Raw genomic sequence first — 17,791 nt, 5'->3', positions numbered from 1 at the left:
TGAGATATGTGAGGTTACCAAAGGGAACAAGAGAAACAGAACAAGCCTACTTACACTGAAACAAACATATACAATGCTCCAGAGTTTAAAACATTAGTCTTTGTCAAGTTATCAGAAACTGCACTTTTAAGAGTTTTTAATGATGTGATTTTAACTGTTGACTCGGGTGACTCTGTCATTTTGGTACTTTTGGACCTATCTGCTGCGTTTGACACTGTCGACCACACAATTCTCCTGCCACGCCTTGATAGTTGTGGAATTAAGGGTTTAGCACTCAGTTGGTTTCAATCCTACCTGACAGACAGAAGTTTCTCTGTCCATCTGGGAGATTTTTCCTCTGGGACAGCCCCTCTTACTTGTGGTGTTCCTCAGGGGTCTGTTTTGGGCCCTATCCTGTTCTCATTGTATATGCTGCCCCTGGGATCTATTTTCCAGAAATATGGCGTCTCTTTTCATTGTTATGCTGATGATGTGCAAATTTATATGCCGTTCAGCTTAAAGAGGAATGGATCCCTGCAGTCCTTATTCAACTGTTTGAAAGAGGTAAAGTTATGGCTGAGCCTAAATTTTCTGCACCTTAACGAGGAAAAGACTGAGGTCATTGTATTTGGACAGCCCCAACAGTTCAATGGGAGCACTCTCGGCCCTCTCGCAGCAAATGTTCACTCCTCTGTAAAGAGCCTTGGAGTTCATTTTGATAGTGCCTTCAAATTTAGGAAACAAATCTCTTCTGTGGTTCAGTCCAGCTTCTTCCAGCTGAGACTCATAGCGAAGGTGAAGGCATATCTCCCTCCTAAGGATCTAGAGAGAGTTGTACATGCCTTTATTACGGCTAGGCTTGATTATTGTAATTCTTTGTATGTCGGCTTAGACATGGCGTCTATTCAGCGCCTGCAGCTTGTACAGAATGCGGCAGCTCGCCTCCTGACTGGCAGGAAAAAGAGGGAGCACATCACACCTGTGCTGCGTGCTCTCCACTGGCTCCCAGTCCGTCACAGGATTGATTTTAAAGTTGCACTTTTAACATACAAGGCCCTAAATGGATTGGCACCATCCTACTTGGCTGATCTTCTCCATGCTCACAACCCAACCCGAGCACTGAGGTCAACAAACCAGCTGCTCCTGGATGTGCCTAAAAGTCGCCTTAAAACCCGGGGAGACCGAGCCTTTGCAGCAGCGGCCCCCAAGCTCTGGAATGGCTTGCCACTCCAATTAAGATCGGCCCCAACTGTTGAATGTTTTAAATCTTTGTTGAAGACCCATCTCTTCTCTTTGGCCTTCTCCTCGTGAAGAGGACATTAATATCCTGTTGTGTTGTTGTTTATTGTTGTCTTCATGTAATTTTTACTTTTTACCTTGTAAAGCACTTTGGCCAACACTGGTTGTTTTTAAATGTGCTATATAAATAAAGTTGACTTGACTTATCTGCCAATGTTTGCCAAAAAATATTCATGACTCATTAGTCAATTAATCAATCAATCTTAATTTGTATCACGCCGAATCACAACAAAACATACATAACATTATCTTAAGACACTTTTACAAACAGAGCAGGTCTAGACCACTCTATGTTCAATTATTAAGACCCAACATCAAGACAGGATAAGATCCAGTCCCCTCTTAAGACAGGACTAGATATTGTCTCATCTTAATCCACTATGAGCATTTCACCTTGCAGTATTTAGCAAGTTACAGTGGCAAGGACAAACTTCCTTTTAACAGACAGAAACCTCGAGCAGAACCAGACTCATGTTAGACACACATCTGCTTCAACTTACAGTATCTTGGACTCAGTGGAACATCCTTTTTTGCATCTACTTGAAACTTTTTTCAAATATTTATAGTCATACAATCAAAATGTGTTTACTGTTACTGTATTTGAATCCTCTCACATTCAGTGCTATTTGCTGATGTAACAATATCCTTAATTTATCTATATTGTGAAAATGAAAGTGTCTCTACACTGTTGTGCACCTGTGAATGTGTGAAAGGATCTCTCTTCCAGGCAAGAATAGCAGTTTTATTTCAGCCACAGAGTAGCAGAGTAGCAGGAAGTGGGAACTACAGAGACCATGGTCCCATGTGTGCCCATCATCCTTTCTGCTCTGCTTTCCGCCTTAAATGTAGTACAGCAAAAATGGCAGCGCCGGCACTACTGTGGCTAGAGAACAGACAGACGGTTTTGAAATTGTGGATGCTCCAGCGGCTTTTTAAATCTGATGTGGGGAAGCATTTTGGTTTCCTCGTGTCAAGAGATGAGGAAAGAGAAAAGGTGATGGACAAACACATATCAACATGTAGATACTGCCAATCTGTGGTGACCTGCACATATGAGTCATATGAGGCCACTTAGCTAATGTCACCCGGATAAGGATTGAGAAGATGCGAGGAATAAATATCCAGCCAGGCCAAAAAATTCCAAAGGAAGCGTTTACAGCCTCACTCCCCCACGACAGTGTGGGAGCTCAAGAGATCACAAGATGTATCGCTGAATATATCGCCAAAGACCTACGGCCATCATCTGTGGGCGACAACGGAGGATTCAAAAGGGTTGTAAACATGCTGAAGCTAAAGTATATTCCCATCACTGCCATACTTAAGTCAAACATGGTTACCAGGTGTCTAAAAAGAGACTAAGGCTAAAGTAAAGGGGTTAAACTGCCTGAAGCAAGCAGAGCAGTAATAGAAATTACATTTTTTCAAGTCTTCGTTTGATGTTTTTTTAAATATCACAATAAATATCACACCATGGACTGTGTTATCGAGGTGTTAACATGTAGTGAGGTTTTACTGTCATTACGTTTCTAGTAAAACCATGTCATGTATCTGTAACAGGTCAATCATTGTCTATCTTCTTTAAAAGAAATGTGTGATATGAAGAACTGATAAGCACTCTCTACTCCAGTTTCATGCGTTCCAAGTGCTGCCACAGGATTATTTGTTCTGAAAATCTGTCTTATCTCTTTCATGTTGTGATTGGGAATTAATGGATATTTTCCAAATTGCATTAGCTGCACTGATGTGCCCCCCGCTACCACTACCTAGAAGTATTGCGTTCCCTGACTTGTTACAACAAGTATAAAATGTCACATTTTGTCAGTGTTATCAGATCAGAGTGTTCAGTATTTACAGCTGCAGGGGCAATGCCAAGATCTCACATTTCCATAACAAACTTGTTTTTGGTCCTCAATCACTGGAACAGTTCAGCATTTTTCCTAGCAGACACCTTCTCTATGGGCTTACCAAGCAAATTGTGGAAACTAAGATCACTTCCTTCTCAGTCCACTGATATCCAGTCTAGGACGAGTGAATCCTGTTGATTCATGACACTTTTTCCTTTATCTTTGTATGAACTGATCACTTTTTTAGAACTTTTGTTATAAATGCCCTTCCATTGGGCAAACTTAACATAACTGCCTATTTCACCTGGTTACACCTGTTCTTTAGTAAGACAATTGATTAAAGCTATGATTTCAAAGAGTGTCAGATATATGAGATGAAAATGTATACAATGGTTAAAGAGAGTGCCTTTACAATTGATATTGTGTTTACAGTAGAATAAACAATATTTCACTACACCACATCATTTTCACCACTACAACATCCACCTTCTTCAACCAGAAGAAAACTCATAAATGAAGCTGAACATATGGCTAAATGCCGACTGCACTGTCCAAGAAAAGCCGAGCAAATCGTGCTGCTTTGCAGTCAGGACAAAAATGTTGATATGATAAAGACTAAGGTTTGCACTCAATAACCCCACAGCCTCTGCAGAATCCATTCAAGACTGGCTCCTTTCTTTGTGCTTCTATCTTACTAACAAACACTTGCTGTCTATATTTCACACAACACATGCAAACATCTTTCAAAGTGACTAAGAAGACACCTGTCAATCCTCTCTGTTGCCACCATCTGCACATTGATATGTGCAAACAGACATATTGCAGGAACAGAGAGCTGGCATCTGAACGATGAGACAACCGCATATAGTTGTGAAATAACCAGAGGAATTAGATATTCTTTTAAATATTTAACTTGTGTGTTTCATGGTGCGTTGCACGGTTCGTACATCATGTCAGTGCTACAAGGCATAAGTGCACGGCGGCACAACCCCAATATAATCTGCACCCAGAGGCAACAGTCAGAGAGGGAGAGTGCAGTGGGGAGGTGAGACGGAGGGGTGAGTGAGAACTCTCATGCCTGCAGGATGATACCCTGCAAGCCTAGTTTGTGACAACATGTTCAAACGATAATACACTGCACAACGAATCTCACCGGCTTAAACTAATATAACATATATTGACAAGCTGAGGATTTTTAATTGAACCATGCATGCAGCCTACAGATACCGAAAACACATATACAGATGGGTGAACATTGCATGTACTGTTAGTGTTCCTCCATCTTCCCCCTCCATTTTATATCTCCCCCAGTAAAAAAAAAATGTGATATGGGGAAGACACTAAATCTAAAAGCAACACATCTGTGTGTCAAAGAACAGAGCATGCAGAGCATGTTAATGGAGACGTGATTATGTGCACAGAATTTCTCATATGTGCTTCTCACTTTACTTCCATTGCATTAATATGAATGAGCTGCACCCATGTAAGGCTACATTCTAACAAGAGAAAATGACATTGCCTGTTATTTAACCAACAGCCTAAATTGGTCACACCTCTAACGACATTCCAGTCATGCACAGCCTCCTTTTCCATGCCCTATATCAATATAACCGAGGGAACACAACCTGTACCAGAGCATATGTGCTTGACTGGTTAACCTACACAAACAGACACACGCACCAGCTGAGGCCGCAGGACCAACTGTGTAATTATACATGTGTAATTGCATCCTCACTAGTCTTGCACAATACATGCAGTAAAAGAGAGAGAGACTGTCAGAGAGATGGAGAAAGGCATGTAGAGGGGCAAGATGGATGTAAGAAACATCGTCACCTCCCCTGTCTCTTGAAATTGCATGCCATACCTTGCGCCTGCGATCCCTGGATCGATTCCTCTTTTTTAACTTTTCCTCCTCCTTCTCCCTCTGCTCCTGGGCGGCGGCCTCCGCAAGGTCCTTGGTCTTGCGGAGCTGCTTGGCGGCTTGCGCCATGGTGCCGCTGCTACTGCTGCCGCTGCTCCAGTCACCGTTGCTCCAGCCCTCCTCTCGTTTGCACTGCCACCAGTCGTCCCTGTTTCCTCCTCCTGTGTCCCTCTATCCCCCGTGCCCCGTCACTTACTACCTCGTCTCTGGTGGCCACCACGACATGTGTGTGTGTGTGTAAAGCAGGCAGGGGGAGTCCTCTGTGTCCAGATATCTGTGTGTGTGTGTGGAGGATGTTGATGCTACGGCAGCCACTAGACAGCCTCCAGCAGCCACAAAGAAAGATGCTACGGCTAGTGGTGCTGATGCTGCTGCCTGTGCCGCGGCTGCTACTCATCCAGTCAGCTTGCACTGCGCTGAATTGGCTCCCCTCCCCCCCTCCTTTTTTCCTACCTTCTACCCTTCCCTCCTCTCTCCTCCCTCACTCCCTCCGCTTGCACAGACCAGTCACGCAGTCCTGTTCAGCACGGTGGGGATCCTGCAGCAGAGCTCCCTCTTTTTATCAGTCAAATGTCCTCCTCTTCCTACTGCTCAGTCTCTTTCTTCACAGTGTTCCTCTTGGCTATAAGCTGTTCTTTCACAAGAGCTGTTGTTTCTGTGCAAAAGTGAGGTACAAAAGATGAGGGCGCCAAAGCTGCAAAATGCCTTCAGATTTATTTTTTTTCTCACGTCTCCCTTTTCTCTGACCATGGCACCTCCTTCCTGGAAACAGATGGAGAGAAAGAACAGTAGTGAGAGGCATGGCATCTTATTAAAGAGAAATGGATACCATCTTTTATTAAATACTACGTTTCAGTAGAGTGCATGTTCTAATGCAGCATGATTTCTTCTCTCTTTTTTTGCCCAACCTTGTCCTTTTTACTATCAGTGACTGGTGGTGAGGTGGCCATACATTAACATTAACATTAACATTTACAGCAGCCCACTTCCCCACTTCCCTCCTGTTTCAGTGTCAGCAGCAGACAGAGAGGAAAACATCAACAACATGAATACTTCATAAAAACTGCATGTCCTCTCCCTCCCTTTTTCATTCCACCACTTTCCCTGTTTCTGTCGCATCAGGAGACCATGCATGGCTGTTTGATGTTGCAATGAGTTAACAATAGCATGAATATATGTAATGATTTACAGATGTTATGGGCAGAAGGATGGTGACTGGCCTACGTAATCAAGTCCTTTCATTGCTCCTGTTTCACTCCAAAATGACTTGCTATTCCAAACCAATCTGAAGTCAATTTAATAACTCAATTAATAATTAATCAATCAATTATTATTCCTATGTGGCTGGTATTTTTCAGCTCATTACCTACCTCAATAAAAAGTATGATATGTTGTCTTGACAGCTTTAGTTTTAGTGTCATTTTTCCTGAGAGGCAAAATGGAAATATTCTTACATGCTAAAAATTGTGTAACAGTTACAGCTCATTGTATATTCATGCCGTACTCTAATGCATTTACTTTCCATGGCATCTTTTTTCAAAGACAGAAGATCGCCTGACATCAAACTCTGACTCTCTCTTATTAATCCCCCCTCCTGCTTCTACAACATCTTGCAGAAAGATGTTAAAATGTACACGCAGCATAGCATACAAAAAATAGATCTCACAGGGAATACATAAATATTACATCCTCTGGAAATCAACCACGCAAAGATTAGCATTTAATCTCCTCCATCTTTCCAATCTAAAAGCCATGAAATCAATACTGTGTCAATATTTAAAACAGGATATTCCCTCTGGAATATTTTGACGGACATTTTTCCTTTTCCCATCAGGGGTTGCTATTGTGTTTTCTTTGTGGACTCAATATATTACTTTCATTCAAGTGACAGCTTTTGTGTTTCCTTGAGCCTAGTGCTAATGGACCTATCAAGCTGGAGGTAATAAACTAAATAATGCCGTAGCCCCCTCACAGCACTCTAGATTGGCCTAAAAAGCGCAATGGTCCTGAGGAAAAGCTGTCAGCATAGCCAGAGTAATACTTCTAAATGACCCAAAGGCTATGTGTATATCATAAAGAGTAAACAGGCAATGGGTTTCTTTGCACACATCTGATCCTGCTTTAGAGGTTTATTCAGTAATGTGTCAAATTGGTGAGCGCACATATTTTACAAGACCGGTCAATCAGAGACTTGCATGAATGAAGCGGAGTATGAAATTCTTTGTGCTGCCACAACAACTCACTTTGGAAGAGGAGAGCTCATGTGTCCTTGATCTCTGCAAGAAATCTGCCACATTTTTCATTAAATATGCATCACCTAACATTGTTCTTCAGAAAACTGACATCCTGCCTTTCATGGCAACTAACGATTGAAAAAAATGACTTTAAAAATTGATGTTATTATAAAAAAAAGGCATCTCTGAATGAAACACATTCTGCCATTGTTTGTCAGATTGCAAGTATTCCATTTGTTCTCAGAGTTCTAATGACTTAATTATGATAGCACGGCTGTACTTTCATAATGTTAGTGCTGCATGCATCTTTATGCTACCAACACCTGAATGTGTTCTGCATTTATCACTTTAGTATTAACACAAAACATATTTGAATTCCTCCCTGAATTACACTTATACTCTGATACATTACACAGCTAGTGTGAGTAGTACAGTTACAGTATTTCAACATCTTGACCCACAGTCCACCACCAAAAATTGAAATCTAGTGATCATTTTTTTTAAACTGTGATTTTTTTCTGATTATGGCATGAGCAACAGTTTTCCTCTGATGTAATCATTAACATCTACTGTAGCCTAAATGTTCCCCTCCTTCATTGTTGTGCCTCTCCTCTTAGAAATAATATGAAATACTGAGTCCCAAAACAAGAGGTAGGTGGCTGAAATTGTGCACCTCAGAAGTTAGGGTCTACAAACTACATTTTGACCCTGAATTGCTAACTCGCAAGCTATATGACTTAATGCTTCTGTTTAAAGCTGCTGTTGGTAGTCACAGAGTAAACATCAGTTCAGACAGAGGGACTTTGAATGTCAACACTATCCCTCCCAAACAGATTTCCTCTTATCCCCCCAACACAGATTGGCGTGTGCAGTCATGATAGTGCCAGATTCATAACCAATCGGAGGACAAAGCAGGGGCCGCCCCTTAACCAATCAGGACAGAGGATTGGAGATTAGCTATGATTGGTCCGTGATAACGGGAACGAGGGGAATAATATAAAATATATATAAAATGGTTCTGCCTGAGGTTTCTGCCTGTTAAAAGGAAGTTTTTCCTCACCACTGTAACTAGCTAAATACTGCGATGTGCAATGCTCATGATGGATTAAGGTGGGGTCAGACTGAGTCTTACCCTGTCTTGGTGTTGGGTCTCTGTTCATAATTTGACATAGAGTGGTCTAGACCTCCTATGTTTGTAAAAGCGTCTTGAGATAACGTTTGTTGTGATTTGGCGCTATACAAATAAAGATTGATTGATTGATTGATTGATAATAACAATGCTTGATAGAAAGGCATATGAAAACGCAGAGATTTCACAACAGTCTCAAATTACTCCACTTACTGATGAGTACCGATGGGCATTATGACCTTTTCTCCAAACCCAGCAGAAACAAAGTAACGTTCTTTACACCATTCCAACCAACAGCAGCTTTAAGGAAGCATTTCATGCAGCCTTCACCCTGATGCACACTGCTTGCTGATACTAATTACATTTTAGCTAACAGGTGTTCTGTTACAATGCCATACTGTTAGAACTAGGGTTTCGTTAGCATTAACATTTTTGAGCTCTATGATATTTTGCATAAAAAACATAGGCTATAGTAAAGCAGGATGATTTTCTTATACTTACTACAGTAAACCAGCGACAAGAGATGTGCTTGTGCATTAACTTTATCTCTATCCATGCAGGAGTAGCCTATGCTATCTGAGAAGCTAGTGTTACTATCACCAATGAAAGATAGCAAACATAACTCTCTTATCATTGTTTTTGCGTATGGGCCTACTTTATGGCGAGACATGTGTTTTCTACTCCTTCACGCAGAAATAGTCTGTTTTATAGTACAAAAGAATTGAGTCAAACCTCAGAGGGACTGGTCTCGCGCTGTGTTCTGTGGGGCAGGGCCGGCTCTTCCAATAGGCAATATAGGCAAATGCTAAGGGCGCCGTGGCCTCTAGGGGGCGCCACAAAAGAGGGAAAAAATACCTTAAATATAATTGTATTAAAACTAGTTATTACTATTAACTCTTCAAATGGAAAAGCTCACATTGATTCAAATGTAAAGCAATGGGGCGGCGGCGTCCCCCCCCCCCCCCCCCCCCCCCCCCCCCCCTATATAGTATAGTATAGTATGCATATAGTTTTTGTGAGCAAACTGTGTGGTTATTTAAATTGTTTGATGTTGATTGTTTTATTTGTAATTTATTACTATCATTATTGTTATTATTATTATTGTTATTATTATTATTATTCACTTATTTACAAGTTTTTATTGTGTAGTTAGGGTATTTATATTTTATTTCATATTTTTTTGTATTTAAGTATGTAAATTTGGTGACATGTTACCTTACAAATTAAAGACATTGATAAAAGCAATGCTATTCGATTTCTTTTGTAAGTGCATGTTAATCGCCGATGGAGGGGAGGCGCCATTTAAAATCTCGCCTAGGGCACCACATTGGGTAGAGCCGGCTCTGCTGTGGGGTGATACTTACCATATAAGGTCATCTATGACTGCATTGCATAACAGACCGGTATCATGTTCTGGAGACTTGACAATAGATGGAGCACACATATGTTGGGTTGCATGAGGATAACTTAAACCAAAGAGTCCAGAATAAATAAACAACACACAAATAAAGATTCTGGCTATTCACCAATGCTTGTTTTTAACCCACATGCTGGGTTTTTGTTCAAAATAACCTCACCTTAAATCTCCTGACAGTAGTGATGAGGACCATTTTAGTGTTGACGTCACATGCAGTTTAAAAAAAGACTACAAAAAGAGGAGATGGAGCAGATGGTGCTCGGATCTATCATTGATGAAAACAATGACAGCTCTAGTGTGGGGTTGTATCTGATTCCATTAGATCCTGAGCCAAAATGTGGCATGCCTAATATGGAAAATGAAGAAGAAGCAGGCTGCTTGATTTTCTGTTACCTAAAAAAAAGGCTGACTGCAAAACATTGTAAAGGTGCCATGAGATGAAAATAATGAATGATAATATAAGACAAGTAAGAGAAAGTCCAACTGTTTAGGGAATAATTCAGGGACCTAACTACTGAAACAAATACTTTTGCTCCTCAGAGATCACAGTAGTTTGAAGGTCATTCCTTCAATATAAGTTTTCTATTTGGAAATAGTTATTGGCCTTTGTGAGTTTCTGATTGTGCTTAGTGTTCCTTAAAGCTGCTGTGAGGAACTTCTGTTTTGTATCGGCTCTGGTGCCCCCTTGTGGACAAAGTGATACCTCTTATCTCTTGTCCTATACATGCAAAAGTAGTGTTTTCAACAAAAACCTCATCCTGTTGTCTTTTAACAGTCAACTTTATCAGGTAATGTGTTTATTTTCCATGAAAACAGTCAAATAAAGGCTGTTTCTGAAGCAAGATATCTATCATCTGGTCTCACACCTACCCCCTCAGGGAGGTTTCAGGCATTAAAAATGACAACAGAGAAGGTGTCAGTGTTGTCGCTGATGGTCTTGTTTGCTATTGAAGGTCATAAAGAGGCATCAGTATAATTTTCAGTCTGTTTCTCAGCCAGTTCAAAACTCCTCACAGGGCCTTTAATTACTCTCAAGAATCAATAAACTTGTGTTGACATTGATATAGTCTGATTAATTTGATCATGACAAAAATACAAGGAAGATTTGTGAAACTTTTTTGCTGTTGTTACTTATTAGAAGGTCTGTATCAGCACCTTGAGCAGGGTGTCAGATATTGTATAAGTAAAAATCTAATTTTCTGGAGAAGAATCCCATCACTTATTCAAATACTGACGGCACTGAGCGGTTGTGCAGAGGAGTGAATTATTTGTGTTCTATTTCTTCATGTGTAGTTGCAACAGGGGAAGTCATGTTTCATCAACTGACATATGGTATAGCATGGAAGTGTAATATTCACAGCCAGCTTGTAAAGCTCTACATTTCTGAGTAGATTACACTGTTTCCTGGATGGTGATTCATGATTCTACAGTGCTGTGATTTACAAGTACATCTCAGCTATTTAAAGCTATTTCACAATGCACAGCGACGTCATTGACCCTCTCGTGTACACTGTGTTATAGCACCATCAGGTGTTAGCTGGTTGTTATTGCAATATTGGATATTTATGTTTCACCTCTGTGGAATTAAGCATTGCTTCTTGATGACTTTTATGTCTTTGATTAAAATGGTTAGAATTGTCTGAGGAGTTTCCCTCTTGTGCTTAAAATGTATCATGATGTATTTGAGTTCTTTGTAAAGATTAAATTGTACTTTGATCACAGCTACAGCAATTTGCTGTTCAAACAAATTTGACTTTGCACATCATTGTGTATGCATCAGTGTGCATACTATTTAAGGAATGTTAAAAGAGTTCACTGCAGATTTCTAACTTCAGCCCAAACTATAATGATGATTAATTTACAATTTTATTCAATTAAAATGGTCTGCATGTAGGATTTATGTTTTATTTTAACCAAACAGTATCATATGGGTGATTTAATTGTTATGTTGTGCACAGTGATCTCAACATTCTATATTTTTGAGTATGATTAAGTCTCTGTATCGTCCCTGAAATGCCCTGTGTGTGTTGCAATGTCTTTGTGTCACATGCCATCTGGCCAAACTCCAAAGGAGACTCTGTATCCACCTGTCTTTGCCCTTGACAATGACTTGCACTTCCCTCAGCAAAAAAAAAAGAAAAAAACAGAAAAACTAATTGGGACTCAGCCAATGCTGCTGTGTCCAACATAAAGTCTCAGGCCATCTCTGAAATGATAAGAGAGGTCGTTAGAGCTGAAACCAAGGACATGTTTTCTCTCAACCTGATGTGAGGTTTTACTATGGTTGTTCTCAGAATAGACACTGTAAGCGTTGAGTTCAAATAACTCAAATCTCTGTGTTTTTCTGTCCTCTCTCTCAAAATGTCATGACCAGATTGTAAAAAGAGTGAGGGTGGATTGGTGGAAGGACCTTTAACATATTCGATCCAAATTATGCGCAAATGTTTTTTTTCCAAGGTCAACCTCAAAGGGGCACGATTATTTCCATGGTTACACTCCTGTCAATGTTTTTCTGGTACTCTTGTTAATGCAAAATGTATCACCTGTGAGGTGCAGCTTAAATTTTGGTACAAACTTCAACTTGGTATGGAAGAAGAATGAACTGATAAGATGTTGGTGGCAAAATTGTGCTGGTGAAAAATGATGCAACATCACTCATTATTTTAAACCCTCTGACCTCAGCAGAGCCTGGAGTGTAGCTTGCGAAAACCTTGCATTGATCAGTGATTGGACAGTCTTTCCTCCTGCTCCTCCCCTATCATAACTGTTATTTTGCTATTGCAAGACAGCTCATCAGAAAATGTATGCTCTGTTAACACAAACTGCACATGCACTCTTTTAAATGAATGTGCCGTGTCCTCCACTTTGAAAGTAGGCCTACTTATGCCATATTTTGCCTCACATATGCTTTACATTAAAAAAAATCCCATCCACTGTCATTATGAAGAAACACATGGGTAGATTTACACTGAACTTGACTTGTTGGGGGAGGCATAGCACTGCATGACAGTAAGTCCAAAGTTTATTTGGTGCAAGATAAACAATAATAAATAAAGAATCACTTATAATTCCCACATTTTAAGAAACACTGTATTACTACTTGACATGTAAGATCATTATTGTAATGTGACTCACAACACATAGAAAGTAAAACTGTCAAACAATGTTGTGGAGTGCTTGCACACCTCCCAGCTTAACTTATGTTTTGGTTATGTGCAGCTTTGGTAACTTGATGGACTCTGATCTTCAAATGCTGCAAGATGCTCTTTGCACTGACCTCCAACCCAATGCAACAGCAGCCATATTTGACGTCACAGATAAAAATATTACCACAGTCATGAAATGTGTGGAATCTTGCTTAATTTCCTATTATACTCATGTATTTTTCTTGTTATATTCATGTATTCTCTCTTAATAGTTATATTCATATGTTTTCTTTTTGTATGACTTATCAAGTAACAAGCTAATAGTAGGGTATAAGACCAGCGATCTGTGCAGTTCCTAGAAAACATGTTTGACCGAGGTCAGATCTATTCGCCTCTATATCACAAGGTCAGTCAGCCAGGTTGTTGTAGTTCATCTTTGCTGAGTTGCTTTGCAAGCACAGGAAATGTTAGCTCATGCTTTTAATTACGGTTGTATGTAAGCTTAGGGGATTTCTGGCTACCAATGCCACGCGTTTTATGCTAAATGAATAACGCTATGTGTGCACATTTATAGTCTTGTCGTGGTGAAGAGAGAGCTGAGCCAGAAGGCAAAGCTCTCAATTTACCGGTCAATCTACGTTCCGACCCTCACCTATGGTCACGAGCTGTGGGTAGTGACCGAAAGAACGAGATCGCGAATACATGCGGCCGAAATGAGCTTTCTCCTCAGGGTGGCTGGGCTCAGCCTTAGAGATAGGGTCAGGAGCTCAGACATCCAGGAGAGGCTCAAAGTAGAGCCGCTGCTCCTCCGGATCGAGAGGAGCCAGATGAGGTGGTTCGGGCATCTGGTTAGGATGCCTCCCGGGCGTCTCCCTGGGGAGGTGTTTCGGGCATGTCCGACTGGGAGGAGGCCACGGGGAAGGCCCAGGACACGCTGGCGAGACTATGTCTCTCAGCTGGCCTGGGAGCGCCTCGGTATCCTCCCAGAAGAGCTGGTGGAAGTGGCCGGGGAGAGGAGTGTCTGGGCTTCCCTGCTGAGACTGCTGCCCCCGCGACCCGGACCCGGATAAGCGGAAGAAGATGGATGGATGGATGCATGGTGGCTTATAGGTCACAAGACTGATGTATGTCTCTATTGTTTCCGTGTGCTATTGCTCTAATCGACACCCTTTACCCTTAATTGCAAACCACACGCTTCCCTCCTCCCCAGTGCACGAAGAGATGTATAAATAACTGAATGTTTCTCTAATCGGACAGAGAACTTCGGATGCTCTATGAGTACGCTGTAACTTCTCTCTCACGCTGCGTGAATAAACTTTGTGTGTAAACTTTTATACTGAGTTTGAAGCCTCATTTCTGGTCACTGCTCCGCTGGATGATCGCCTCACGCCGGGCCACACCACCACAAATGACATTAAAAAAAATATTGTGTATGACCCTGCTTGTTACCCAGAAAGAAGTTAACATACCGCAAATCAGCAATCTCACCCATATAGTATCTGTGGCTGAGTGACCTGACACATGTCAGACAGTTAGAAAACAACAATTGGCAACAGCATGTCTTTGTTCATGCCAATAAAGCAAATTGAATCGAATTGAATAGAAAAGACAAAATAGTCACTTAGCAGGTTCTTGGACATCATCCACTTAATGTGGGCTTCAGTTTTGACACATATGGGTAAACTTAGAACTATACCTGATGCAATTTAGTAGGTTTCTTCCAGTAAGGTTATCTAGTCACATGGATCACTTTAAAAACACAAACAAAAAACAATATACAATTGCAATCACTTAACAATTATCTAATCTTTTATTTTATTTTCACAGGTATTAGTTAGTTGATATATTAAACATATTAGCTGTTCTGTTTTCTTGCACATTTAATTCCATGTTATACAATGTTTTTTGTGTATAAACGTTGTAATTATAAACTGTAAGACTGTATTTGACCCTATTTGACCCTGTATTGACATGTATACATTTTATAGGGCACAGTCAAGTGGGGCCTCGCTCATAATCTCTTTTGGAACTGAGCTTTCTGGGCCTGTGAACTCTACAGTCATGGCCAAAGGTTTTGAGAATGACACAACTATTAATTTTCACAAAGTCTGCTGTTTCAGTTTTTATAATGGCAATTTGCATATACTCCAGAATGTTATGAGGAGTGATCAGCTCAACTGCAATTAATTGCAAAGTCCCTCTTTGCCTTGAAAATGAACTTTATCACCAAAAACACATTTCCACTGCATTTCAGCCCTGCCACAAAAGGACCAGCTAACATCATTTCAATGACACACAGGTGTCACACACATTAACACAGGTGTGGGTGTTGATGAGGACAAGGCTGCCGATCAATCTGTCATGATTGAGTGACTGGACACTTTAAAAGGAAGATGGTGCATGACACCATTGTTCCTCATCTGTTAGCCATGGTTACCTGCAAGGAAACACGTGCAGCCATCATTGCATTGCACAAAAAGGGCCTAACAGGGAAGTTTATAGCAGCGAGTAAGATTGCACCTCAGTCAACCGTCTATCCAATTATCAAGAACTTCAAGGAGAGAGGTTCAGTTGTTGCCAAACAGGCTCCAGGGCGCCCAAGAAAGTCCAGCAAGCGCCAGGACCGTCTCCTGAAGGTGTTACAGCTGCGGGATCGGGCCACCACCAGTGCAGAGCTTGCTCAGGAATGGCAGCAGGCAGGTGTGAGTGCATCTGCACGCACAGTGAGGCGAAGACTTTTGGAGGAAGGCCTGGTGTCAAGGAGGGCAGCAAAGAAGCCACTTCTCTCCAGTAAAAACATCAGGGACAGACTGATATTCTGCAGAAGGTACAGGGACTGGACTGCTGAGGACTGGGGTAAAGTCATTTTCTCTGATGAATCCCCTTTCCCATTGTTTGGGGCATCTGGAGGAAGGCTTGTTCAGAGAAGACCAGGTGAGCGCTACCATCAGTCCTGTCTCTTGCCAACAGTGAAGCATCCTGAGACCATTCATGTGTGGGGTTGCTTTTCGGTCAAGGGAGTGGGCTCTCTCACAATCTTGCCTAAAAACACAGCCATGAATAAAGAATGATACCAGAACGTCCTCCGAGAGCAACTTCTCCCAACCATCCAAGGGCAGTTTGGTGATGAAGAATGCCTTTTCCAGCATGATGGAGCACCTTGCCATAAAGCAAAAGTCATAACAAAATGGCTCGGGGAACAAAACATTAAGATTTTGGGCCCTTGGCCAGGAAACTCCCCAGATCTTAATCCCATTGAGAACTTGTGGTCAATCCTCAAGAGGCGGGTGGACAATCAAAAACCCACAAATTCTGACAAACTCCAAGCTTATCCAAGATTATGCAAGAATGGACTGCCATCAGTCAGGATTTGGTCCAGAAGTTGATTGACAGCATGCCAGGGAGAATTGCAGAGGTCTTGAAAAAGAAGGGTCAACACTGCAAATATTGACTTATTGCATGAATTCTGTGTAATTCTCAATAAAAGCTTTTGATACTTCTGAAATGCTTCTAATTGTATTTCATTATACCATAGAAACATCTGACAAAAACACCTATAAACCCTGAAGCAGCAGACTTTGTGAAAATGTAATATTTGTGTCATTCTCAAAACTTTTGGCCATGACTGTAGATTCTGGGGTGGGGGATTGCCTATGTCTGAAAAAATTAAGGAAATATAGAGTGTAAGTATACGTCTATAGTATTTGTTCGTCATTATTTACAAATACGAAAAAATTAATTTAAAAAGTAGTGGAGTGAACAGGAAAAATGTGTTACTGAGGTGTGAAACATTTCACAAAATCAAAATCAAGATTCAAAAGACAGGACTTAGTTCTTAGTTACATTTAAAGGTGTAAGGTGTGTGTTTTTTGGTGTGCAAGAAGTGTGTCAAATAACTTTTTGGACGTTAACCTGACTTTTAATGTGGACAAGACTGACTTTGTTGACGAAGCTACTTTAATAAGTTTACAGTTTATACCTAATATATAATAAAAGAAAGTATTGTACATTGTTCGAACATTCACAGTGTGGTGCAATGCTTTCCTTGGAGCATAAACGTAACATTTTTGTGGTTATGTCTCATAACTTTTTCTGTTTTACTTTTCCTTTACCAAAACTTTTAGAGCCCCTGTGTTATTTCTGTCACTGCTTTTGTCCTGGTATTAACCTAACACACAGCTCTGTGCACTTACACACTTTAAGCAGTAGGTGTCAGCAGAGTTTCAACCTGCCACACGTGACAAATAATGAGCAGCATTTAGCAGGAGCACAAGCTCTGAAATATCTCCTTCAAAAAAGTTTCCCTATGAAAATATGATCAAAGTTTAGTCTGCTTTTTTATTTTCTGAACAAAAATGAGTTTCTTGTTCTTATACTTTACTCCTCTTGGCTGTCTATGCTTTGGATCTATTTAATGTGTCACTTATGATATATTAACATTCTGCAACTTGCTATATTAACAATCAACCCCAGCATAAGAACAAGCCATTTTAAAATCCTGAAAAGAGTTGCACTGTTGGCTCAATAAAGCTAGGCAAGTAGGAAATAACGAGGGCACCAATGCAGAGCTAAAAGGTGGAGCTAAAAACAATTGTTTACTCAGCAGTTCAGTTCATGCACCAAAGGACAAGGGAGGGTGTATTTTTTATTTTTAGAATATGCTACCTAACAACATTAATTCACACAAGAAGGATTAACAAATGCAAAAAGGAGTAAAGATAACTTTATGACATATTGGATGAATTCATGTCATCATGGACGATATCAAAATGGAGTGGTGATGCAGAGCTCTTTGAATCAGAGGTGAATATTACTCTGTAAT

The 17,791-nt window shown here is 40.7% G+C and overlaps 1 protein-coding gene across 1 annotated transcript in view; it reads right to left on the bottom strand.

The window, feature by feature from the left end:
• LOC117831636 (ankyrin-1-like) overlaps positions 1 to 5,135 on the bottom strand; it is a 108,666-nt gene extending 103,531 nt beyond the window's left edge. Inside the window, exon 1 of the mRNA XM_034710421.1 lies at positions 4,987 to 5,135. Coding sequence (XP_034566312.1) covers positions 4,987 to 5,112 — 126 coding nt within the window. The 5' untranslated portion in view covers positions 5,113 to 5,135. The remainder of the gene's footprint in view (positions 1 to 4,986) is intronic.
• Positions 5,136 to 17,791: the final 12,656 nt, after the last annotated feature.

The sequence above is a fragment of the Notolabrus celidotus genome, chromosome 19, assembly GCF_009762535.1.
Source record: "Notolabrus celidotus isolate fNotCel1 chromosome 19, fNotCel1.pri, whole genome shotgun sequence".
In the NCBI taxonomy this organism is placed as follows: Eukaryota; Metazoa; Chordata; class Actinopteri; order Labriformes; family Labridae; genus Notolabrus; species Notolabrus celidotus.
Note: the sequence above shows the minus strand (reverse complement) of the source record. Positions and strands in the feature narration are given on the sequence as shown.